The 27295-nt window shown below is 47.1% G+C and overlaps 1 protein-coding gene across 4 annotated transcripts in view; it reads left to right on the forward strand.

Annotated features, from left to right (window-relative positions):
* LOC307113227 (uncharacterized protein) overlaps window positions 1-27295 on the forward strand; it is a 49823-nt gene that overhangs the window by 15926 nt on the left and 6602 nt on the right. For 2 of the 4 annotated variants that reach the window (XM_079794695.1, XM_079794696.1), the window contains 8 exons: window positions 859-909; window positions 1333-1561; window positions 4763-4915; window positions 8800-8948; window positions 10078-10218; window positions 10863-11008; window positions 19929-20027; window positions 26589-26724. In XM_079794695.1, coding sequence (XP_079650821.1) covers window positions 1382-1561; window positions 4763-4915; window positions 8800-8948; window positions 10078-10218; window positions 10863-11008; window positions 19929-20027; window positions 26589-26724 — 1004 coding nt within the window. In that variant the 5' untranslated portion in view covers window positions 859-909; window positions 1333-1381. Of the gene's footprint in view, window positions 1-66; window positions 1562-4762; window positions 4916-8799; window positions 8949-10077; window positions 10219-10862; window positions 11009-19928; window positions 20028-26588; window positions 26725-27295 lie in introns of those variants that run through there. The other 2 variants (XM_079794697.1, XM_079794698.1) reach the window with 2 other exon arrangements.

A 27295-nucleotide genomic window follows, 5' to 3' on the forward strand; every position in this document is an offset into this window, starting at 1 on the left:
GGTAATGGTTCAATTCCTGGTGGCGGTATATGTCTGGGTTGCGGGCTTGATTCCCAGTAGGGAGCGTGCAGGAGGCGATCGATCAATGATTCTCTCTCATCATTGATGTTTCTATCCCTCTCTCCCTCTCCCTTCCTCTCTGAAATCAATAAAAATATATTTTAAATTTGTGGGCATCTAATAACAGCTTTAAAATATGTAAAACAAAAATTTATAGAATAGCAGAAATAGACATTCACATTTATATACCTCTCAGTAAGTGATAGAATAAGTGCACATAAAATTCTGTAAAGATGAATGTGATAGGAGACCATTGTAGAGATTTAAGCAGAAGCAGCACATGATCTGGCTTACATTTGAAAATCATAATTCTGGCAACTGGAGAACAGACCTGAGGTGCAGCTGGGAAAGTGATGGCAGAGGTGGCAAAGAAGTGGCATTCTTTCTGATGCCTGCTTTTCTGAGCAGCCCCTGCCTCCTTCCAGTTTCTTTGGGGTGGTTCACCGGGTCTCGATTCAACAAGGCGAGTCCCCTGTGATGGAAAAGAACAAATACATTTTTGGACAATCTGTAGCTGGAAACTTTCCCATTTGGCAAAACTCTAATAATTCCCATAAACTTTGTCTCTGTGAACCCAGTTCAGAGACTCAGCCATTACTTTAAGTTATCACATGGAGGGACCCTTTGGGACTGGGTAATTCAGAGGACAGAAGCAGGACTGCGTGGGTAACTTCCTGGGCCAGCAGAATAATAATAGCATCAATAATAATAAAGTTTACTGAGCACTTCCACGGTGTGCCAGATGTTGTGCTTTATAATCTCACTTAATCCTTATGACAACCAAAATCTGTTTTACAGATGGTGAAACCGAGGCTGGAAGAGGCTTCATCGCGTCTCTGAGGCCACCCAGTGAGTCAAGTGGTGAAGATAAGACTAAAATCCAGGCCTGCTCCCTCCAAAGCCTGTTCTTAACCACTGTGACACTGCCTGGCCAGAGTTAGGTCCCTAAAGAGAACGATGCCAATTTTAAGTAAATACGTCCTTGGTAACATTGAGTACCCACTATTCAGATTAACTGTGTTCCTTTATAAGTGAGTTCCATGGGCACTGCCCTCATTTTAAAAGAGAGAACATGGATCCATGAATATAGAAATTGGAAATGGAAAAATTCCACTTGGCTATCTCTATCTTAATTCCCCACTCCCATTGTAAGACAAATGAAGCACCTTAAGATTGTCAGAGAAGGGTGTGCAGCAATATTTGCCAGTTTTGGGAGGTGGGGGAAATGTAAGCTGCTCCTTAAAAATTAGATATCTGTGTGTTGGGTTTCAGGGCAAGTTACTGTTTTCAGACTCCAAGTGGAATCTAAGACTATAACACAATGCCAAGAAGAAAGACGGCCAAACACAGCAGCGAAGGAGCACCCCTGCCCGTCGCTCCAGTTCTTCAAAAGTTCCTGAAAACCTACGAGAAGCATTGTGCACAGGCGCAGACGGCCGTGTGCCCAGCTATCAGAAAGGACTTGAAAACCAGCATCAACAATGAACAGATTCTCAGGAAGGTGAGCGGATGGTCCCCTCTCCTCCTTCTCTGACATGAACTGACTAGGGTTTACTCCCAAGGAACATGGGTCCTCAGTCCCCGAAGCCCCGAACCGGTGGTGTCGCCCCCTCTGTGTTCCTGCCTGAAGACCACACTGGCTCAGGTCCCAGGGGCCTGCTCAGCACTTCTCCTACCTTGTAATTTATTTTATTTATTTATTTTTGTTAATCCTTACCCGAGGATATATTTTTCCATTGACTTGTAGAAAGAGTGGGAGAGATGGAGGGAGAGAGAGATATTGATGTGAGAGAGACACATTGACCAAGCCTGCAGCCGAGGTACATGCCCTTGACTGGAAACGAACCAGACCCTCAGTCCTAGGGCCAACACTCTATCCACTGAGCCAAACCGGCTAGGGCCGGATGTCTCTTTATGAGACATAAAAACCTGTGGTTTTCCTCTTACACCAGTTTGTACTTGTAAAGCCCGATGACTCCCAGCCAAGCCACTCCTACCGCCAAAGCTGCCCATCCCAGTCCTCCCTGCAGGCCTGCCTTTTCTCACACCACTTCACATCTGGAGTGGCCAACCTGACCCTCCCCCCACTCTACATCTGGAAAGCCCGGCCCCAGAGCATCACTTCTGTCCTCATTGCAAGACCTCCCTCCCCAGCACTCCAGCTACCCCACTCGGTTCCTCCAGTGTCTCCTTCCCTTGACCACTGACGGGTCCACATCATCAGGCCAGACCTGCATCACCCGTGCCTCTCATCTCACGTGGAGTGAGGTCAGCAAGCACATAATTCTGATCCCAAAAGCACCGGGTTTCCAAAAAAATCTAATGTCCTATTTTTTCCCCTAGATTACACCTAGGGATTGGGTGTGAGGGGAAAGAGACACTGAAACTAAATGGTCAACTTTTGGGAAGGCTGGAAGGGGGAGTCTGGCACCCAAAGACAGACTGGCCAACTTGACAACATTTTTATCACCAGCACAGATAGACAGTCCATGCTTCAATAATCAAATACCTACTGATTCCCTAAAATGTTGAGTGCTAACAAGACAACACATTAAACAAAATTAGGTACTTAAGAAAAAATTAAAAGTTCATTATTTAGGTGACTTTGACCCAAATCCATCCCACACATGTGTTTCCTGACTGTTTTTAGGGGAATGGGAGGATGACCACATTGCACTCCACACAAAAAGAGCCTCCAAGTTCCTCTCCAACCATCTCTCTCTCACCTAAACTTCCACTTCCCAGGCAGCTGCCCCTTGCCTCTCCCTTCACCTCCCCCTCTCTGCCTCCCCCACCCTCCTCTCCCCCCTCTGCCCTCCCAGGTCTTTCTACTTCCTGCTCATCCCCAGGGAGGAGCTTCCCAGAGTCCTCCTTTTGGTGGTAAAATAAAAACTGATTTTTTTTCTACTGTAGTTTTTATAATTAGCCTCCACTACTAAACCATAGGGGTTAATTATAAATTTTGTTCAGATTTATAGTCTTTTCAGCAATGTTTTCCAAACATTTTAAATTACAATCACCGCCCTGTTGCTCATTGGCCCACGCACTGAAGGGTTGTGGATTCTATTCCAGGCCTGGGTCAGGACACGTGCAGGAGGCATAAACCAATCAATGTGTCTCTCTCACATCAATCTCTCTCTCTCTCTCCCTCCATCTCTCCCACTCTTTCTACAAGTCAATGAAAAATATATCCTTGGGTAAGGATTAACAAAAATCCTATATAATAAAGAGGTAATATGCAAATTGACCATCATACCCTCACAAGATGACTGCCTATGACCAGGCCAGCAGGGGGGTTAGTGAGGGACAACCAAATGACTGAACAAGCAGGCTGCGTGGGGCAACCAGGCCGGCGAGGGGGCCATGAGTGGCAACCAGGCTGGCAGAGGGGGCAGTTGGGGGCGATCAGGCCAGCAGGGGGGGCAGTTGCGGGCGACCAGGCCAATGCGGGGGGGCAGTTAGGGGTGACCAGGCCAGCAGAGGGGGGCAATTAGGGGTGACCAGGCCGGCAGGGGGCGACTAGGCCAGCGGGGGGGGGGGGGGCAGTTAAGGGCAACCAGGCCAGCAGAGGGGGGCAGTTGGGGGCAACCAGGCCGGCAAGGGGGACAGTAAGGAGTGACCAGACCAGCAGGGGTGGGGCAGTTAGGGGCAATCAGGCCAGCACACAGAGGCAGTGAGGGGCGATCAGGCCAGAGGGGGGGGGCAGTTAGGGGCGACCAGGCAGGCAGGCAGGTGAGTGATTAGGAGCCAGTGGTCCAGGATTGTGAGAGGGATGTCTGACTGCCGGTTTAGGCCTAATCCCCGGGATCGGGCCTAAACCGGCAGCCGGACATCCCCCAAGGGGTCCCAGATTGGAGAGGGCGCAGGCTGGGCTGAGGGGACCCCCCTCCCCCCATGCACGAATTTTGTGCACCAGGCCTCTAGTAAATAAATAAAATAAATTACAATCACCATTAGAAATACAATTAACATTCTGACCCAGTATATAAGGACTGGTGGATTGCTTTGGTTGGGTTGCATTTTGATTTTGAATATCATTAAAAGTCTCATAAGACAGTTATTTCTTACTGCTTATAATACATTCAGATAATTTCTTCTTTCCTGCTTCATTAAAGAAAAAAAATGAAATTGATTTCCTGGCCCAATAATGGGTAGTAACCTGCTGGAAACATCTCTGCCCTATAGGTCTTTTCATGGAAGTCTGGGTATGGCAGTAACTTCATACGTTTGTGTTGAGTGCACACCACGTACACCAATGCACTCCTGTCCCAAAATTAATAGCTATTTAAATGTTCTTCTAATGTTGTCTAATGACAATGTTCTTCCTCCACATATTCAGATGCATGGATGTCTCTTTATTGTTTCTGGTTTGGTTTTGTTTTGTTTTGTTTTGTTTTGTTTTGTTTTGTTTTGTTAATCCTCACCCAAGGATATTTTTCCATTGATTTTTTTGGAAAGAGTGGAAGGGAGTGGGAGAGACAGAGAGAGAGAAACATGGATGTGAGAGAGACACATCGATGGGTTGCCTCCCGCACACGTCCCCACCAGGGCCAGGGACCAAGCCTGCAACCGAGGTACATGCCCTTGACTGGAAACGAACCAGACCCTCAGTCCTAGGGCCAACACTCTATCCACTGAGCCAAACCGGCGAGGGCTGGATGTCTCTTTATGATACCCACCTGTGGTTTTTCTCCTACACCAGTTTGTACTTGTAAAACCCGATGACGCCCAGCCAAGCACCCTGCCGATTTCCTTGGAACCTTTGCTCATGACAATTCGAGATGAGTGTTACACGCTGGGGAAGCAGCTCTGCATCTGGGGACTCCAGCTGAGCAACCCGGAGGTTGCCAGGCTCGTGAGTCACGCACTTTAAAAACGTTTATTCGATTAATCTTAAAATTGACGGTAAGCATGTTACATCATGTGTTCCAGCTATAATCCGTTTGGTTGTTGACTGATACGCTCCAAGGTTCTCTTTAAAAAGGAAACAAGAAACAGTGTATTTTTAATGAAACCTTTCCAACAGATAAAAGTACGGAAAATAATAGAACTGACATCCTTGTATATTTCATGAAATATGCTTTATTAAGGCATAGACATTGTGAATTTCACAAATACAATAGCTAAGCTCCATCTCGCTTCTTCCCCCATCTACTGCCCAGAGGCACCACCCCCTGCTTTCACGATGCTCCCAAAGGGAAAGCTGGCTTCATGCCCGCGTCCTCCTCCGGGCTCCCACCTGTCCCATTCATGGACCTTCGGCTATTCCTCACTAACCTGCCAGTCAGTCTGCACATTTTTTTAAAAAGTATTTTTTAACACTCTTAGAAGAAAAGCTTCATGATGTTGGATTTGGCAGTGATTTCTTGGATATGAGACTAAAAGCACAGGCAACAAAAGAAAAGCTAGATGAACTGACTTCATCCAAACTCAACACTTCTGTGCATCGAAAGGCACAGACAACAGAATGAAGAGGCAACCCACGGAATGGCACAAAATGATCGCCAGTCACATTACTGATAAAGGGTTAACAGCCAGGGCATACAAAGAACTCCGACACCTCACCAACAGCAAAACAAGCAACCTGATTTAAAAATGGGCCAAAGACCTGAGTGGACATTCTCCAAGGAAGATCTACAAATGGCCAATACACACTAGATGCTCCACATCACCACTAATCACTAGAGCAATGCACGTCAAAACCACAATGAGATGCCACCTCATGTAAACTAGGATGGTTACTATAAAAAAAGAGCGGAAATAACATGTTGATGAGGTTGTGGAGAAATTGGAACCCTTGTGCGCTGTTGGTAGGAATGTAAAACGATGCAGCCACTATGGAAAACAGTACGGAGGTTCCTCAAAAAAATTAAAATAGGATTATCATACAATCAAGCAATTCCATTTCTGGGTGTATGGCCAAAAGAATTGAAAACAGGGTCTCAAAGAGATATTTGTACTCTCGTGTTCATAGCAACATTCACATTGTCAAAGGTGGAAACAATCCAAATGGACAGGCAAATGGGAAAAAAATGTGGTATATACATACAATAGAATATTATTCAGCTTAGAAATTCTGACACGTGCACTCCACGTGCACTCCATGACACAGCATGGACCTTGAAGAACTTACAGTATGTTAAATAAGCCAGTCACAAAAGGACAAATACTAAATCATTCCACTTCTCTGAGGTCCCCAGTGTGGTCAAATTCAGAGACAGAAGGAGTGGCAGTTAGTTACCAGGGGCCGGGGGGAGGGGTGAATGAGTGTGATTTATTGGGCACAGAGTTTCCGTTTTGTAAAACGTAAAAGTTCTGGAGACGGATGGTGCTGACGGTTGCACAACAGTGTGAATGTACTTAACGCCGCTGAACTGCACACTTAAAAATGGTGAAGATGGTGCATTTTATGTTGTGTGTACTAGTATTTGACCACAATTTACGACGATTTGAAATCTATAACCAGAATTTTTAGTTGTTTTCATTCAGAGGGCCAGTCAGGGCACCCAGTCCATTCAGGTCGGAAATACAGAGCTGTCCCTGATGTTAAAAGCGTGGCCCTCGTGGCGATGTGGCAGCTGCGAGAAAGTCCTCCGTAGATGGCCGTGGTCTTGCCCACAGCAGGGCTTGAGCCCCGGGAGGGACGAGGCAAACCTCTGGTTCCGATCTCTGGGACCCGGCAGAGCCAGCTTTGCACAGACCAGCATGACCGGAGGCAGTGACGTGCGGGCCCCTCTGGCAGAAGCAGCTTGAGAAATCCCATCCGGCGCCCAACCCAGGCCTTCCCTCCTCAAAGAGGCCGCGGGCACAGCGCTACGGTCGAGGTTGCGAGTGCTTTTTTATTCTCAGCCAAGGTATAATTTGGAATCCTATCTCTGACCAACATGTCATTAGCTCAAAAAACCCTAAATCCTCCAGACCTCACCAAGGCCTCTCTTAGGCCTAAATTCAGAACTGAAGGAATCCTCAGGTGGTGGTGATTCTAATTGCTAAAAGGGGACCTTCATGATTTGTAGCTTTAACGGCCCTTCCCTGTCCGGAAGGTAGGGATTTAACTGTGACTGGGATCATTTGGGTTTTTTTGTTTGTTTGTTTAAATATATCTTTATTGATTTCAGAGAGGAAGGGAGAGGGAAAGATAGAAACATCAATGATGAGCCGAAACCGGTTTGGCTCAGTGGATAGAGCATCGGCCTGCGGACTTGGTTGTGGGCACATCCCCAGTAGGGGGCGTGCAGGAGGCAGCTGGTCGATGTTTCTCTCTCATCGATGTTTCTAACTATCTCCCTTCCTCTCTGTAAAATATCAATAAAATGTATTAAAAAAAAAAAGAAAGAAACATCAATGATGAGAGAGAATCATTGATTGTCTACCTCCTGCACGTCCCCCAATGGGGATCAAGCCCGCAACCCAGGCATGTGCCCTTGACCGGAATCGAACCCAGGACCCTTCAGTCCACAGGCTGATGCTCTATCCACTGAGCCAAACCAGCCAGGGCAGGGATCATTTGTTACCACAAGAAATGACCTTGCCGTTGACCCTTCCATTCAGGAACCCAGGGAACAGGCGATGGCTCCAAATGCTCACGTGTTGTCGCCCCCCCGTCCAGCTGTGTCAATGTGAGCAGCGCCTAGTTCCTGCATTTGCACAGTCTGGTTCTGAGCAGACCCCCGAATCCTGGTAATATCTATAAGTATGAAACCGAATCATTGGTGAGAGCATTTAACTATTATAACTATATATCTAAGTGTAAGATTGGCACAGCAACACTCCTCTACTTCAAAGAGCACAGCCATGGGAGGATAAGCACGTGCCGGTCAGACTAGGAACACCTGTTGGTTTGCTAGGGCTGCCATGACGAAGTGCCACAGACTGCACGGCTCAAACAATAGAAATGTGTTTTCCCACAGTTCCCGAGGCCAGAAGCCTGAGCCCAAGGTGCCAGCAGGGTCGGTTTCTCCCGAGGCCTCTCTCCTTGGCTTGTAATTGGCTATCTTCTCCCTGTGTCTTCCCATCGTCTTCCCTCTGCACAAGTCTGTGCCCGAACTTCCTTTTCCCATAAGGACACCAGTCAGATTCCATTAGGGTCATCCTAATGACCTCATTTTAACTTAATTCCCTCTTTAAAGGAACTGTCTCAGCAAATACAGTTACATGCTGAGGTGCTGGGGATTAGGACTTCAACATATGGAAGTGGGGAGGGGCACCATTTAGCCCATAATGACATCGAAAAAGATATGCTACAATATATCTTTTATCTCATCATGAAGCTTGGTGTTTCCCATATAATTATTTTTTTAACTAATACATTTGTGTGTGTGTGTTTTTAATATATTTGTATTGATTTCAGAGAGGAAGGCAGAGGGAGAGAGAGATAGGAACATCCATGATGAGAGAGAATCATGGATTGGCTGCCTCCAGCAAGTCCCCCCACTGGGGATCAAGCCCACAACCCCGGCATGTGCCCTTGACCGGAATCAAACCTGGGACCTTTCCGTTCACAGGCCAACGCTCTATCCACTGAGCCACGCTGGCAGGGGCTCCCATATAATTCTTTGATGAGTCTTCATGTTTAAGGGAAATTATTCTATTTGCCTGCCACTTTCTCCTTGGGTAAGTAGAAAGTTATGTTAGAAGCAAACATGTTGAGGTATTTAAGATAATTGACTTTTAAGTAACATGAACACAGAGAACCTATTAATCTTTATGACATGGGAACCCTTTACTTCGCATTCTCAGGCTTTGCTTCTGGAATTGAAGGGGCACACCCCCTGCCCACTGACCACCCTGGAACTCGTTGATTGCAGGATGGATCTGTGGTCTCTGGGGAGGCTGGGGCAGGCTCTGCAGGTCAGCAGCTTGCATTCTCTTGTCCTCGATTACTGCAAGTAAGGCTCTGACGGCTGTCAGCTGGGGAGGCAAAGGCAGGGGAGGGCAATGTCCCATTTCCTTGCGTCTCATCAAGTCATCACTGAGAGGGGACACTGTAAAACCGCCTTAGAGTTCATGCTCCTGAGTGAATGTTAGGGTTCTCACAAAAGAGTCTTTTCATTGACTTATTCTTTCAACAAATATTTGTCCAAGGCCTGTCTGTGCAAGACTCTGTGCTCATTGCTAAGGAAGATGCAAATATACACAGGGTGAGGCTGCTATCCGAGGGAGCCCTCAGACTAGCAGCGGAGAGGGGACGTGCTCTTCTTTTTTTCTTTTTTTTAAAAATATATTTTATTGGTTTTTTTACAGAGCGGAAGGGAGAGGGATAGAGAGTTAGAAACATCGATCAGCTGCCTCCTGCACATTCCCCACTGGGGATGTGCCCGCAACCAAGGTACATTCCCTTGACCGGAATCAAACCCGGGACCCTTGAGTCCACAGGCCAACGATCTATCCACTGAGCCAAACCAGTCAGGGTGACATGCTCTTCTTGATTGTGCAGAATGTAAGATGGACGCTGAATAGCACAAAAGATGTCCATATGAAGCTTAGCGGTCGTGTGACTAAGGGAAACCACAGCCTGTAGGGACGGCGCAGTGGGAGGGGAGGCGCAACCCAGGGCCGTGGAAGGAGGACTGGGAGGTTGGGCTTCCCTGAACCTGCTCTGGACACATTTTAAAAGGCCACTCCTGCCTGGCCCGTGTGGCTGAGTTGTTGAGCATCGACCCATGAACCAGGCGGCGTGGTACCATTGAGCCTTCTCACACTCCTTCGGCCCTGCCAGCTGGGCCATCTCTCCTGACCGCAGGGCTCAGGGCTCGCTCTCCCTCCGCTCCCTTGAACGGCTACTCAAACCACCCTCTGCTCTTTGCTCAGAAGGCAGACACCAGGCCCCCTTCCTCCACACGCAGGCAGCCCCCTCTGTCCACCCAGCCCGCCCCAGAGCCAGCCCTGGCCCAGGAAGCCCAAACCGAGGATCAGCAAAGGTGCCTCTAACTGCCCGAGGGGTGCCTGAAAATGACTAATCCAGTGGGTGACATAGGTCTGAAACGTCGCTAACTTGTTCCTGTCGTTTCCTTGTAGATTTGAAAGTGAAGAAATTGAGAGCATTTTCTCAGGCCTGGAGCACCACCGCAGGCTTCAAGGCCTCAGCCTGCGCTACTGTGGTCTGGGGCCGCAGAGCGGGCCACGCCTGGGCTCTGTCATCTGCCGGAGTGCCATTTGGTGAGCGGCGCCCCCTGTCGCCCAGCCTGCCTGCTGGCGCTGTTCTGTCTGGAATTACATAACCAGCTTATTGACAGAGCCCACTAGTTCCCCTGACGTTTCAATATGTTTCTAATCATCTTTTTCTCTCCTCTCGTTATGTTGTATTTTCTTCTTCTTCTTTTTTTAAAATATATTTTATTGATTTTTTACAGAGAGGAAGAGAGAGGGATAGAGAGTTAGAAACATCGATGATAGAGAAACATCGATCAGCTGCCTCCTGCACACCCCCTACCGGGGATGTGCCCGCAACCAATGTACATGCCCTTGACCGGAATCGAACCTGGGACCCTTCAGTCCGCAGGCCGACGCTCTATCCACTGAGCCAAACCGGTTTTGGCTGTTTTCTTCTTCTTAATGATGAGAGCAAGATCCTCTACTTACATTTGAGATTCAGGGATGTCGTGTTCCATGCGTGTCTCTGGCCATAACGTGGCCACCAGGTCTATGTTTTATGCCACGGCCTATTACGTATTATGGTTATTTATTATGTTATAACGAGGTCTAAATATTAGCATTTTATTTTATGAGGGGGAGACCTCTAATCCTGACCTGAGAGAGTGGAAATAACATCTAACGAGCCGTGTATTTGGCCCCTTCCCCAGCGAGCTGCACCTGGATGGCAATTACTTGCAGTGTTCCGGAGCGCTGGCCCTCCTCAGGCCCGTAGCCGAGTATGCAGAGATGCGGGGCAGAGGCCCGCCAGCCACAGCCTCGCCAGACTCCAGCGGTCCCCCTCACGCACTCCCAGGTAAGCGCTGGAGAGCTAGAAGGACACTGCTTTGCCGCTGAGTGGCCTTCCCAGGGGTCCATCGCGAGCCTGCTTCCTGAGCACGCGTGAGACCAGAACAAGAGACCCCCAAAGATATTCTCGTCCGGATCTTCAGAATCTGTGACTATGTGACCTTCATGGCCAAAGGGACTTTGCAGATGTGAGCGAATTAAGGCTCTTGCTTTGGGGGATTATCCTGGGTTAGCTGAGTGTGTCCAGTGTAATGGCCACGGTCTTTATGAGAGGGAGGCAGGAGGGTCGGAGTGAGAGGAGGCAAGGTGGCAGTGGGAGGAGAGATGGCAGTGAGGTGAGGAAGGGGCCATGAGCCAGGACATAGGTGCTGGGAAGGGCTAGGAAGCAGATCTTCTCCAGAGCCTCCAGAAGGAGCGCAGCTCTGCCGTCGCCTTCACTTTGGCCCCTCAGACCTTTCAGACTTCTGACCTCCAGCCCTGGAAGATAATACAGTTGTGTTGTTTGAAGCCACTACGCCGGTGGTCATCGGTTACAGCAGGAATAGGAAACTAGTGCAGCATGCACATCAGAAAGCAACCCAGCCGAAACCGGTTTGGCTCAATGGATAGAGCATCGGTCTGTGGACTGGAAGGTCCCAGGTTCGATTCCGGTCAAGGGCATGTACATTGGTTGCGGGCACATCCCCCGTGGTGGGTGTGCAGGAGGCAGCTGGTCGATGTTTCTCTCTCATCGATGTTTCTAGCTCTCTATCCCTCTCCCTTCCTCTCTGTAAAAAATCAATAAAATATTAAAAAAAAAAAAGAAAGCAACCCAAACAAAACTAAAGTTAACTAGGGTTTTGTTGGCTCACATAGCTGGGGTGTCGGCAGGTGGTGTGGCTGCGGTCAGGGGCGCAGACCACGTCATCAGGAGAACCCGAGTTTGCTGCTCGTGACTCTGCTTCCCTTCTGAGGGTTGGTCTCCTCTCCCAGTGCACTAGACTTGCTGTGGCGATCATGTCACAATATATACATATATGAAATCATTATGTTCGACGCCTGAAACTAATATAATGTTATCTGTATCTCAATTTCTCTTATTTACTTATTTACTAGAGGCCCGGTGCACGAATTCATGCACCAGTGGGGTCCCTTGGCCTGGCCTGTGGGATCGGGCCAAAACCGGCTCTCTAACATCCCCTGAGGGGTCCTGGATTGTGAGAGGGTGCAGGTCAGGCCGAGGGACCCCACAGTGCACACTCGTCTGGGGAGGGATGCAGGAGGGCTCCAGGGCATGTCCGGCTCATCTCGCTCAGTCCAGATCGGCCAGACCCCAGCAGCAAGCTAACCTACCAGTTGACTGTCTGCCCCTTGGTGGTCAGTGCACATCATAGTGAGCGGTTGAGCGGCCTTAGTATATCATTAGCATATTATGCTTTGATTGGTTGAATGGCCAACTGCACAACCAGACACTTAGCATATTAGGCTTTTATTATATAGGATTTATTTTTAACCCTCACCCCAGGATATTTTTCCATTGATTTTTAGGGAGAGTGGAAGAGAGAGGGAAAGACAGAGAAAAACATTGCTCTGAGAGAAACACATTAATTGGTTGCCTCCTGCACACGCCCTGACCAGGACCCGGGCTGGGAAGGAGCCTGCAACTGAGGTATGTGCCCTTGAATGGACTCAAACCCGGGACCCTTTGGTCCACAGTCCAATGCTCTATCCACTGAGCCAAACTGGCTAGGTCTGTATCTCCATTTAAAAAAAATATATATTCACTGACTTACCCTATTTAAAAAAAGAGCTGAAGTCAAGGCTACTTTGTGGAAATGAGCTCAAAGAACTTGTAATGAACACAGATTCACAAATACAATGGTTATCCCCCATTTAGGTATTCTCATGGTATCAAAATTATACAGGTTATTAGTTGAATTTGATAATTCAATCACCCCAACAAATATACAAAAGGAAGCCAAAAAACAATGTTTGCTATCAAATATTACTTTCCCTCTGCTATTTTCTACCAAGATTCTTATAAAAAGCCATGGTCCGATTTACGAAGTCCTGTATTGTAACTTTGGTTTCTAAATAACTAAGTGAATCTGTGATTTTCTTTTAAAGAAATCACTGGAAATATAAAAGCACCCTTTTAAGGGATTGTTGTGCGGCAGGCAGGGACAGGTGTGAGAGATGTGGGACTGGAAAAGTGAAGACAAGGAGGCCTGGCCAGGTGGCTCAGTTGGTTGAGCATCATCCTGTGCACCAAGTGGTTGTGGGTTCAATTCCTGGTCAGGGCACATACCTAGGATGTGGGTTTAATCCTGGGTCAGGGCACATGTGGGAGACAACTGATCAATGTTTCTTTCTCACATTGATCTTTCTCTCTCTCTCCCTTCCCTCCCTCCCTCATATATATATATATACGTACATATATGTGTGTGTGTGTGTGTGTGTGTGTGTGTGTATACACACACACACACATATATATATAAATGAAAACATATCCTTTGGTAAGGATTTTTTTTTTAAAGTGACAAGGGTGCAGGGAAGAAATGTGACGATCTATTCTGGTCATTCCAACCGGTTTTCTGCTGAGAGGGGCATTAAGGCTTAGTCTTAGGGGTTCTGGATTTGTTTTCCCTGAGAGCCACAAAAGCCAGGGTCAGAGCTGACCACAGAGAGCGCCTGCCCTGTCATTCTTCACCGCAACCTGGACAGGGTGCAAACTGCTCCCGCTGAGCCGTGCCCTGAGGTCAGTGGTCGGCACACAGAACCTCTTGTAAGTTCGTCTTGTTACTCAGGATCTTAGCAATCCCAACAACAAAACCCACACCAAGTACATGTCTAGGCCCTCCTCTTCCTCTAAGGCTGACTGTGACAGGCTCTAACACGGACATTCACTAGAACCTTAATTTTTGTTTAGTGCATCCAGGGCGTTTTAGCTCTTCTGCATTCTTCTGGGTAACTGTATCAGTCTGCTCGGGCTGCCATAACAAATACCACAGGCTGGGTGGTTTAAAGAACACAGCTATTTTCCCACAGCTCTGGAGGCTGCAAGTCCCAGCTCAGCGTGCCAGCTGATCCAGTTCCTATTAAGAGCTCTCTTTCTGGCTTACAGATGGCCGCCCTCTGGCTGTGTCCTCACGTGGCCTTTCTAGGTACATACACACGCACACACACGCTCACACACATACACACACACGCACACACGCACATGCAGCACTCTCTGGTATCTCTCCAATAAGGACACTAATTCTATCTGATCAGGGACCCACCTTTATGACCTCATTTAAACCTTCATTACTTCCTAAGACAGGGGTGGGGAACCTCCGACCAGCAGGCCGTACAAGACCCACGAAATCATTTGGTCTGGCCCTGCCGAGGCATTAGGGGTGAGTTAAGTAAATGTTTGACCGAATATAGCAGGCTAATTTTTAAGTTGATAATTTAGTGTGGCCCGAGAATGACGTTATAAATACCCAAATGGCTCTTGGCAGAAACAAGGTTCCCCACCCCAGTCCTAAGAGGACAGTAGGTTCAGAATGAGTCGCCCCAAGATGTACCTGGTATGTGAATTGTTTTGAACCAAAGGCCACCAAGACCTCGTGGGCTCAAAAGAAACTTCTACCCCATCTTAACTACCTAGAGCCGTGGTCGGCAAACTGCGGCTCGCGAGCCACATGCGGCTCTTCGGCCCCTTGAGTGTGGCTCTTCCACAAAATACCACGACCTGGGCGAGTCTATTTTGAAGAAGTGGCATTAGAAGAAGTTTAAGTTTAAAAAATTTGGCTCTCGCCGAAACCGGTTTGGCTCAGTGGATAGAGCGTCGGCCTGCAGACTGAAAGGTCCCAGGTTCGATTCCGGTCAAGGGCATGTACATTGGTTGCGGGCACATCCCCGGTAGGGGGTGTGCAGGAGGCAGCTGGTCAATTTTTCTCTCTCATCGATGTTTCTAGCTCTCTATCCCTCTCCCTTCCTCTCTGTAAAAAAAAAAAAAAAAAAAAATTTGGCTCTCAAAAGAAATTTCAATCGTTGTACTGTTGATATTTGGCTCTGTTGACTAATGAGTTTGCCGACCACTGGCCTAGAAGAATTTGAATTAGGGGCCTTGCCCAAAATAAGAGATTTGTAGAGATAACCTCTGTTTGGCCTATCTGTAGGGCAGGACAAACGACTAATTACTGAGCATCTGCTCTTCTTCTTGTCCTGCAATGACCTTCCTTCCCTCCGAAGCCTCAAGGTGATCCTTAGCTCAGAGTGTCATACAGATCTCATTATTGCTTCCTGTCTTTGAACCCCTCATGTATGTGGGGTTCCTATACATACGTATGTGATTAAATTTGGTTATTTTCTCTTGCTAATTTGTCTCCTATCTATTTGATTATTAGACCAGCCAAAAGGACGTTGAGAGTAGAAGAAAGTTTTTTGCTCCTCCTTAGCCCCATCTCCAAATACGGCCATCTGGGCGTTAAACATACGAATTCTGAGAGGACTCAAACTTCCTGTCCATAGCAAAAACGTACACAACAGCACTGAGTAAAAGTGCCTGCCACTTCAGAGCTGGACTAATACACCTCTGCTCAGGCAAATTAGTTTGCCCATCTTGATTTTACTTCTTTGCCAACAGGATTAGCCATAAATGGAAAAAAGGGGCGCGGGGGGGGGGAGGCACATGAGGCAAGACAATGAGTGTGGTCTATTACCAGCCCTCTCTCCTGACCACAGTGGGTACGGGACCCAAGCCCCGCCAGCTGGACTTTGCCCCCCTAAAATGTGATTCTTGAGCCAAGGAACCTGGTACCCCACCCCCAACCACCTGTGCTCTAGCTCACCCTGCCAGACCCCTGGAGCTGCCCCAGTTCTGGTCCCTTACAACCCTTGTCTTGAAACAAGGGTGTTACATACTGTTGTGTCCACCCAGAATTCGTATGTTGAAATCCTAATTCTCAAGATGATGGTATTAGGAGGTGGAGCTTGGGGAGGTGCTGAGGTCATGAGAGCAGAGCCCTCCTGAATGGGATTCGTGCCCTTATAAAAGAGGCCCCAGGGAGCTCCCCCCCTCTGCCATGTGAGGTCACAGCGAGAAGACAGCTGTCTGAACCAGGAAGCAAGCTCTCACCTGACGCTGAGTCTGCTGGTGCTGGGAGACCGTAGGAGGAAATGTTTGTTGTTTCTAAGCCACCAGTCCATGGGATCTCGTCATAGCACCCCAATGCACCAGGACACGGAATACCTGGAAACTTCCAGGGAAGGTGATTTTGAGAGGGTGTGGATGATTTTTATTTTTTTTTTAATGTCCAGATTCTCAACTTCCAGGACCTGATACCTGTGATTGATTTCCTTGGTTACCATCATCATTTTACTTTGCCAAAGAAAGGCACATTTCTTTCCCACCCAGTATCTGAGCAGAGCGTCTTCCCTAGGGAACAAAAACAAAGAGGCAATTCAAACTATTAATGTAAGTGTTAAGAAAGTGAGTGTCTCTAATAAATCAGTGACAAACCACTTTTTACACATGGTTGGCATCCAGTTTTTGCTTTTAATGTAATTTAAGGAGGGCATAAACACTATTAACTGACAAGTTATTAAAAACCTTTTTTTCAATCGACCATATGTGATTTTTAGCCTATAACTCAGGCGTTCACAGAATTGAATTATATTGCTATGATAAAAATCATTCTAGAATTTCCCAGCTAAGTTTGAATTATAGATAAAAAAATAAATAATTTATTATAAGTATGTCCCGTGCAATGTTTGGGATATATATAGTAACTAAAATAATTATTCTTTATCTCTCTGACATTTAAATTGAACTGGGTGTCCTCTATTTGGGGCAGGGAGCGGGTGGGTAAGGAAGATTACATCTGGCAACCCTATTCCACTTCCATGTGTATGAACAAGATTTCCCAGCATTTACAATTATCACAATGAAAAATAGAAATAGCATTGATGTGGTGTCTGCCTCATTTTAGCAGTAATATTCTTTAATGAATACAGGAATCTTTATATATATAATAAAAGGGTAATATGCTAATTAGGCTGGATGACTTCCAGACGTCCTTCCTGACATCCTTCCTGATGAAGTCAGGGCCCGAGGGAAGCCAGCCCGTGTCCCGGGTGCCTGCGGGCAGCCTGAGGGAAGCCAGCCCGGGCCCCAGGTGCCTGCCCAAGGCTGGAGGAGGGAAGCTCGGGTCCAGGTGCCAGAGGGAAGCCGGTGCTGGCAGCCAGGGGAAGGAAGGCCTACTCTTACACAAATTTTCGTGCATTGGGCCTCTAATATATATATATATAAATATCAAAGTGTCCCCTCAGGAGTTCAACAGGGAGACCGGGAGTTCAATTGCTCGCTATTATGTGCACTGACCACCAGGGGGCAGTGTGGAATGAAGGAAGCCCCAACCGGCAGCTGGGAAAGGAAGGCCCCGATTGGTCCTGATCACCAGCCACGCCTAGGGACCCTACCTGTGCACAATTTCGTGCACCAGGCCTCTAGTTAATTATAAAGACAAATATATAAAACAGCACCATCTACCTCATTGACAGGCATTCAATAAAATTTTATGTTTGTATTTAATTAGGATTTATCAAAATGTATAAAATATGTATGTTGTATTAATCAATCATATACTTCTAAAAATTGATTAATAATTGCAGAAGACATTTTTAATACTTTAGAGCCTATGACCCCAGACATTTTTAAAATTTCAATTTTTGTAAATGTAGCATTTTTGTTACGGAGAAGTGTTACAGGATGAGCTATAGAATACTCAAATATAAAATTCTGTGAAATAAGTAGAATGTGAATACAAATGAAAGCACAAGAAGAAAGGGGAATAATGTAAAATTTTAAATCACTAAAGAAGAATTTGTTCATGTTTTGAGTCGTTTGGGATTTATTGATTGATGGATTGATTTGAGAGAGGGGAAGGGATAGAGAAAGAGAAACATCGATCAGTTGCCTCCAATATGCACTCTGACCAGGATTGAACCACAATCTACGTGTGAGCCCTGATTGGGAATCAAACCCAAGACCTTGGCACATCAGGAGGATGCTTCAACCAACTGAGCTACCCAGGGCAGTTGTTTGGGATTTTTAAAACTACATATTTTTATTGATTTCAGAGGGGAAGGGAGAGAGAGAGAGACAGAAACATCAATGAAGACAGGGAATCATTGATCAGTTGCCTCCTGCATGCCCCCTACTGGGGATGGAGCCCGCAACTGGGGCATGTGCCTTGACCAGAATCAAACCCAGGACCTTTCAGTCTGCAGGCCAGCACTCTACCCACTGAGCCAAACCAGCTAGGGCTGTTTGGAATTTTTTAATAGAGGATGTTGGGTATCAAATCGCTTGGAAATTTAGATTCCATTTGATACACTTAAGAGAAAGGTAGGACAGATTTCATTTTTAAATGTCAACATGTGCCATCCTTGCTAGAAATCTCATCCTTTGAAATTTTAAAACTTATGATGACCAAGTTTAAATTCCAACCTCAAAATGTACCAGGTAGCTTTTCAATATTCCCCTTGGGTGCTATGAAAGCAGTAACGTTGGGAGGCCACTGCTTTGTAAGGCCCAAATGTTTGTTCTCTCTCCTCTTCTGTGAGTTACTCCCAGACCTCCCAGTAACTCTCCTTCCCACCAGAGTCAGGCACAGTGGATTTCTGTTGCTGACAAAGAGGCATGACTGCCTCAAGATCCAAAGACCAGTTTGTTTTCTGAATTACTTGTTATCATGTGTAATATGTAATGTTAGTAATGATGCTCCTTCCTCCCTCCCCCCCTCTTCCTTTTTTCCTTCACCAACGTGTCTGTGCTCAAGCGTGTCCCTCCTTGTGTGTGCCAGGTTCTGGTTCTTGGGAGACATTAGTGCTTGAAGCAAAGAGCCTGCCCCAGAGGAGAGGCTGGGAGCACATTTGCCCGTGTGTGTGTGCATGGGTGTCTGTGTGCAGCGGGGTGGGAGCCAGACAGTTTCTAAAAGGCATAACAAACATACATGGGCTACAGTTCGTTAGAAGGTGATTACTGCCATGGAAAAATAAAACGTCAAGCGAGATAGGCAAGTTTGGAGTCTGGGGAAGGAGGATGGGTGGGGTGTGATTTCAAACAGATGGTTGAGTGTGGGTCTCCTAGAAAAGGTAGCATTTGTGTACAGACACTAGAGGTGAGGGAGTGAGCCTGAGGATAAATTGGGAGCGCTTTCCAGATGGAGGGGGTGGCCTGCACCAAGGCCCCAAGGAATAGCAAGGAGCGAGCCAGGGTGATAACAGGGACCCAGGGTCAAGGGCCTTGTTAGCTAGGAGGGAGCAGAGTGGTTAGGATTTAGATTTGAGAAGAAACCCTGCATCTGTGTGGCAAACTGTCTGGGTGGGACGGGGGTGGGCGTCCTATCGGGAGGCTGTTTTCAACCAGGTAAGGGGTGCCTATCCAGGTGAGATGAGGGTAGTAGAGAGAGGTCAGCTTCTACATCTGTACCATTTCCTGATGGATGGGGTGTGGGGTGCAAGAGACAGAAAAAGAAGGGTGTTATGACTCCAGCGTGATAATGCACTAATATTTTTTTATAAAATATTTCAAAAAAATATGTTCCTCTCTGCTACATTCTTACAAATCCCAGAGATTTGGCGCCATTTTGCAGAGGGCAGCTGTGGGATGTGAAGAATCTATGGGAGGCCTTGCAGGAAGGTTCTCGGGGCCCTACTTGGTTGCTTGTTCCCCTCAAGTCTTTGAGGAAATAAACATGAAAAAGACAGGACTGAGCTGGAGTGAACGCAGTTTTGACAATGGCTGGGATAATTCTCTCTCCTGAGAAATCTCTCTGCCCAAATTGTACATAAAATGAAGGCAATAAACCAATAGGTATCTAAGTGTGTCAAAAACCCATCCATGCATCTTTGAACAGGCTTTTTTTTTTTTAATCCTTTATTTTTTTTCCATACAGCCAGTCAGAGAGGAAGTTCAACTTTGAACCAGATGACAAAGTCATCTGGAACTGGAACTGTGAAAACTACTTCAGGGAAGAAGAAGAAGAGAAAAAAAGGTATTTTTGTTGTTGTTTCCATTATTCCTCTCACTTCCTTCATCATGAAATCACTTCCTCTTTTCATAGGCTGTGTGTGCCCACTGCGACCGTAATTACCCCAAACAGAAAAACTCAAGAGGGTAGAGGCCTTAAAGAACTGCCGGCTGCCTAGGGTCACTCTTTCAGTCGCATTGATGAAAGACGCTGTCCTCAAGGCCATTTGGGGCTGGTGCGTGAGGGATGCAGTAAGGGATGTCCCTGGTTCCTGTCCCAAGGAGCTTACCTTCTGGTCCTTAGAGCTGCCTCCACTGAAGATGGTTATCACGTGCCAGCTCTGGGTGGGGCACCCGTGAGCTCCTGCCTCTCAGGGGTATACCAGTATTAGTTCCCGAGGGCTGCCATAACAAAGTACCACGGACCAGGTGGCTTAACGAGTAGCGACACACTGCCTCACAGGGCTGGAGCCTGGAAGTCAAGATCGAGATGTTGGCAGGGCTGGCTCCTCCCGGAGGGCCTAAGGGCGAATGGGTTCCACGCCTCTCACAGCTTCTGGTGCTTTGCTGGCAACCTTTGGTATCCTTGGCTTGAAATGACCCCAACCTTGGCCTTGGCGTTCTCCTTTTGTGTGTGTCTGCGCCCAGATTTCCCCCTTTTATAAGGACACCAGTCACATTGGATTAGGGCCCACTCTAATCTAGATATGACTTCATCTACGTTAATTCTATCTGCCATGACCCTGTTTCCAAATAAGGTCACATGCCGGTGAACTGGGGGTTAGCACTTCAACATGTGAATCTGGGAGGAGACAAAAGTCAACTCAGCGTGTAGGTTAGAAGCAGGATACACACCTAGGGAACAACAACAACAACAACAACACAAAGCAGCATCTGCCAAGGGCCACACGTGGACCCTGGGTTCAGAGAAGGGCCTTCTCCCCCAGGTACAGAACCGGGGAGAAGTCTCTGTGAACGAGCCAAGAACCGACCTGATGTGGAAAGAAAGGAAGGGCTTAATGAGGAAAGACCTAAGTGAGGCAGAAAGGGTCAGATGGGGTCTAGAAGAGACAGAGAAGCCAGAACAGAAATGGGCCTGGGCCCTGTTTGTTCTGTGGCTGCCATGGCAGAGAAGAGGCATCTCGGAGCTTCCCTTTTCAAGGCCAGCCCCCAGCCCCGTGCAGCTGGAACAAGAGGGTGGGGAGGCGCACCTGGCAGGAGGTGTGGGGCACATGAGAGAGGACTTCCTGTCAGGGGAAGAGTTGGACGTAACCCAGTAGACAATGGGAGCCATTAAAGTCTTTTGTCTCCCAAGGGACCCTGTGCCTCAAATCAACAGGAACACCTTGTATTGAGTATACATTTATTTTATAGTTTCTCACAAAGAGCAGACCATTTTCATGCAAAGCAAATGTAAACACAGCTCCTCACACTGGATAGATTCTTTTGAAGTCAGAAGATCTTTGGTTGGGGGTGAGTTTGGCCCTTGGTAGAAGAGTTCTACTTGTTTCAAAATAAAGGGTCAGCTTCAACTGCTACACATCAGCCTCCTGGGCAAGGAGTCCAGATGGTTTCCATTTGGCCCCAATTGGAAGCAGGCAAACTATTTTTATGCTGCTCCTTTGTGGGCAGCAGGCTTTGGGCCTGCTGCTTGGACAGATGAACTCACAGCACTGTACGAATCAAAACCCCACTCAGAAGCCTGACACCCTTTAAAAGTCCCCTCCAAGTGCATAATTACAAGAGCTTGACAGCGTTACATTTAGCAGCCATTTATAAGTTATTAGAAGAGGCAAGGGATTCCATTTCTGTGCTTCTAGGAGTGAAACGTCCGTTTGTCCAAGTCAGCCCTGCCTCAAAGCGCCACTGAACACAGATTGCTCCCCGCGCACCAAGGTCTGAACCAATAGGTCAGAGATGAGGCTCGAGAATTTGCTTTTCTATCAACTTCCCAAGTGATGCTGATGCTATTAGTCCAGGCTCTAACTTTGAGAACCACAACGGCTTTAGCCTTGGAAGAAAATCAGCTTGCCTTTCTGTTTCTTTTGCTCAGTGAAGAAAATCAGAGGCAGAGGGAAGCTCCGAGATGCCTTTTCTCTGCCATGGCAGCCACAGAACAAACAGGGCCCAGGCCCATTTCTGTTCTGGCCTCTCTGTCTCTTCTAGACCCCATCTGGCCCACCTCTGAGCCCCATGGCTCTGTACCGGGGCTCTATGAGAATTAGGGACCCAGAGCCTGAGGGTGTCAGCACTCGAGTGAGTGACGTTGGCTTGGCCTATGCCTAGTCACAGGCCCATCAGCCCATAAAGAGCCAGAAGATGGCTCAAGACTGGAAGTCACTGCAAGGTCATCAGGAACCGTCATCTGCAGATAAGTTATCTCCCCTGAGCCCCATTCAGCCAGTCCCGCCATGTCACCTCAGACCCCAAACATTCCTGGAAGACCCAGGGGTGCCCCATCACCTATGCCTGCTCTGCTTCCCAGCCCAAGCCCCACACCATAGCTCTCAGGGTTGTCTTCGTTCTTGAGGATTTAGGACTGGGCAGCAAAATCCAACCATAAAATGGTCAGCCCACAGCCTGGGATTGTTAGACATCTACTAGAGTACCAATGCCGCCCAAGTGGCAAATTCACTTCCCCCAAAATAAGGCATTACTGCTTATATCATAGCCACAGTCCATAGGCATGCTGACAGCATTAAGGAATTCAAAGGTCAGGTTCCAAAGTCAAGATGTAATCTTCAAAAGAACTTTATTAGTTCCAAACCAGGAAGTGACTGGTCATAACCCTGAAATTACTTTACTTGGGATTTTATCCTGGGGTGATGCTAAACGGTGGAAACCTTTGTGGACAGGTTCCAAGGTCTGAGGTGTGAATCAGCCAACACTAATTATGCTTTGCTTCCTTAAGACCTGCAATCAAGCAAATGCAAATTTATGTTCTGGTTTATAAATCTCTGGTCATTACACAGGCAGTCACACATGCTTCCTGTTGATGGGGGTGGGGGTGGAGGGCTATTTTTAACAAGCTTTAAAAAAAAAAATCTACCTCAAGAAGATCTTACCGGGACCTGGCATCCACAGATGAACATTTGAGGAGTCGTTAAGCAAAACAATCCGCTGCCCACCAGAAGGTGTGATGCCCACCTACCCTGGCAGTCCCAGAAGAGGCCAGAGAAGGAAGGACAAGCTGAGGAGTCTTCTCTGGGGACCTTCCGGTTCCATGAAAGTTTATACTTACCCTTTGGATGCTGGTCCACGTAGGAAAAAGAGCTCTCTCTGGGAGGAATGAGAAAAGGTTCATCAGCTGGAAAAGCGAGGGCATTCTAGGCAAAGGGAGCCACAGGACACAAGGTCCGAGGTGAAAGTGCCCGGCGTGTGCAGGGCTGGGCGTGTGGGAAGCGTGGCATCCGCCGCAGGGTGGTCATTAGAATGACGAGGGATGTCGCTGAAAAGGCCGGTGGACCCACAGGGCCAAAGCCACGAACGCCGTCGAGGAGTGAGACTTTCTCCTGTGTGCAAAGGGAGGGCCGCAGTGCTTTTGAAGCAAGGCAGCGACATAATGAGAATTAGACTCTTGAAAAGAACCTCAGGCAGCTTTGCAGAATGTATTTTAGAGAGAGGGACAGCTGGACAATGGGAGGTGAGTTTGGAGAATTTTACAACAGGGAAGAGAGGATAAAGTACAGAGCTGAGGCTGCAGAGTCCAAATGTATTTAGGAGGAGAATTGACAACACCTGGTATTGGGTTCAGCGAGGGTGGTAAGAAAGATTCTGAAGTCAGGAACAAATGGGGGATCTGGGCAATTAACCAAAGAGCAAGCGGGGGGAAGCACAGAGTTGGGAGAGTTCATATTGGATCTATGGGGTGGCTTCCAGGGAAGACGTGCGGTTGTCAGCAGTATATGTCTGATCCTCAGGAAGGCCGTGGCAAAAGGGGGGACACCTTACACATAGAGATTCTTCACCAGGTCGCCCCCATTCCAGTGTTTCAGTGACTCACAAAGTCCAGGAAGGAAACTGGGAAGGGGGCAGTATTATTTACTGCACTCCGAGTGCCTCTACAGCTGTCACTTCACCACGCCCCCCAGTCCCTCTTCACAGTGCATCCAAGGGGTGAGTATTGTGATCTCTGTGTTAGCAACGAGGCAGTTTAGGTTCAGAGAAGTTCGGTGACTTTCTGGGGAGTCACACAGCATTCTCCAGAGAGAGATTTCAAACCCGGAGATTCTGCCCATTTTACTGTGCCTCCTGGCACAATCGGCATTGCTATGCCACTGCCAAGTTCTCTGAGACAGAGGGGAATAAATGAAAGTGGTCATTGTTGGTGAGCTTGTTTTTGTTTTAAAGTAAAGAAATGTAAGGTTGGGTAAAAATAGGTCGAGGTGCACAGCTGGAGTGGATCGAGTGTTACCAGGGGCTGAGCATGGACTCACCTTTACTCCAAGGAAGTTGTTTTCCATCCAGAAAAAAAAAAAGGATTTGGTTCTGCTTGGACTTTGGTGAAAGGCCCAGAAGAGGAAGTCACTGTACTGAGCAGCACCAGCCTTGGTCCCCTCTCAGAGGGCACGTGACTCACTGGCGGTGGAAATTCTGGAGAGTAGTTTGAACTAGCGTTTTCCAACCTGATAGTTTTCATGGGCAAAGATGACGTTGTTACCTCCCTTACCTCCAGTTGGAGGGAGGTCTGGATTGTTCTTCCCGTGGGGATGTGAGTTGCACCAGGCCAATGGCAGGCCAGGGAGCTCCCTCCCTCTCCAGTGGCACACGTTGGGGCCAGGCCGGCTACGTTTGGGATGTAGACTGGCTGAGGCTGCCTCTCTCCTTGCACAGGAATGTGGCCTTTGGCCGTGGCCCCATTCACCTCGTGTTTTATCATAACTTTAACTTTTCAGAGACATTTATATTCGTGAAGAGATTGGATAAATAGAAATATCATATTCTCTGTATGTTCATGAATCTCAAGGCATCATTAGCTACACTGGACTTGGAAAAACAAGGAACAGTGAGATAGAAGTTTCCACAGTATGATTGCACTCTTTCTATTATTCATGGACTTGCTCATTTATTCAACGAACAGTTATTAAACACCTGCACGGTGCCAGATACTATTCTAGTATGTTAGCACCGTTATATGATTCATGTTTGTCATTTGCCATCATCCCCATGCCCTGGATGTAAGGACAAATGAAATTTGGACAAATTAGGCGTATCCCCAATAAAACCAAAGGACAGGCTAGTTTTCATCCCTCCGACTGTGTTTTAGAGGCAAAGAAATCCTGTCACTCTTATTCAGTAATCCAGCAGATTAGATGCATATCCAAAGAAACCAATGGAATCTTTTTTAAAAAACATACTTTAAAAAAATAACTGGCAAAACTAGAATGGCCCAATGTCCCTTCCCCTGACATTAAAGTTCTCTTTCCTAACTTGAAAATGTATACTTACTTACCACCAGCTCTTCTCTCTTCTCGCTAGCTAGCATTCACTTCCTGTCAGCTTCACGAGGGCAGGGAGTTCTGTTTCCTGTTGGATTCCCATCGCCTCGAACAGTGCCTGGCACATAATGGGAGCTCAAAAATATTGCCTGCTGAATGCACTCAAGTCCAAGACTCCTGTCTAGTCCTGGGGTTATGTTCTCAAATCAATAGATTTTTGCATGTTAGGCAAAATTAGTGCATAGCTAAGCGAGCCTTTAAAATCCCTTAAATTGCCCCTACAAAACCACATGCAGATATATGATCTCCAAGTCCCACCCGGTGTCTTCCTGGCTTTGGAACAGATTATTGTTTTCCAGTTGAGCCCCAGGATGAAGTAGTTGGCTAGTGTTTAGAGGGTCCTGTTGCACACGAAGCATATAACTGCAAGCACTTGGAGCCCCCGCCGGGACCCCCAAAGCAGCCTGCCTTTGGGACTGGAGACTCAGCTCTGCCCTCTCACACTTACTGAGTGGGTGAGCCGACATTATAGCCACACCGTTCCTCTTTCTCCATCCCCGTCCTGCATTTTTTCTCTGCTAAACTCCTAAACTTGACCTGGTGTGAATTAAACGTGTACATGATGCACTCTACAGCTGGACAGACTGACAAAGGTGGGCCAGACTCTAGGACCACTGGCCTCCGTCATGCAGTCTATGAAGGCAGAATGGTTCTTTTGCCTTTGAATTTGTCCTTCTAGAAAGCAAAAAAAAAAAAAAAAAAAAAAAAAAAATGACAACTTTATAGGCTCTTTTAAAAGACTGAGCCCCCTGTATGGGCTGTCACTTCCCCAGGATCAGTGGACAGCTCATTCTTCTGTCAAGAAGATCCAGAGACCTTGATTTTCTTCTTTAGCAAAAGTAAAGGAAGCAATCTCGATCTTCAATGAAATTTCCTTTCATTCAGACAATTTGGAGCTATTGTCATAAAGAACAAAGGATGTACTGAGTGTTTTTTAAAATGAGTTCTTAAATTACTTGTATTTCCTTAACTGTACGACACAATGCATCTACCCACACAAGTGAAATAAGTCTGTATGGTTTTTTAAAAACCCATGGTAAACGGGGGAACTATTGTCTAAAAATAACACAACACAAATTTTCTCGTAGGAATCAAGAAAAATATTAAAGGTTTGACGGAAGCTGGTCCTTGGTTAGTGAAATTGTATTTGGCCGATAATGGCATAGATGGAAAAGGGAAAGATGGAGAAAACAGTTTGTTGGAATTCACTCAAACCTTAACATGGTGAGTAGAAAACTGAGAGATTTTATTTGTTCATCTTCCAAAACTAGTGCTTGGGATAAATCATGGGGACAGTTATTTAACTGCACCTTGTTAGCAGTGCTAAGTGAGGTTTTTCCTCTCTGGGAGAGAAGCCGTAACCCCTCTTGGTCTTGGGATGAGATCCTAAGGGAAGGCTGACACTCACAGGAATGGCATGGCGGACCGCCATTTTGCTTTCTGCTCTGCCACACTACAGGTGACAGCAGAACTGGCTACTGAATTTGTGGGGACCCAGCCTGGCTGGCATGGCCAGGAGGTCACGGTTCGATTCCCAGTCAGGGCATGTGCCTGGGTTGCGGGCTCAGTCCCCAGTGTGGGGCATGCAGGAGGCAGCCGATCCATGATTCTCTCTCATCATTGATGTTTCTAGCTCTCTCTCCCTCTCCCTTCCTCTCTGAAATCAATAAAAATATATTAAAAAAAAAAAAAAAAGAATTCGTGGGGACCCGGTGCAAATGCAAACTCATGGGCCCTTGTTCAATATTAAGAATTCTAGGATGAAAAGAGCAGAGCACGGAACAGAGCGAGGAGC

The sequence above is a fragment of the Cnephaeus nilssonii genome (assembly GCF_951640355.1).
Source record: "Cnephaeus nilssonii genome assembly, chromosome: 17".
NCBI classification, from domain to species: Eukaryota; Metazoa; Chordata; class Mammalia; order Chiroptera; family Vespertilionidae; genus Cnephaeus; species Cnephaeus nilssonii.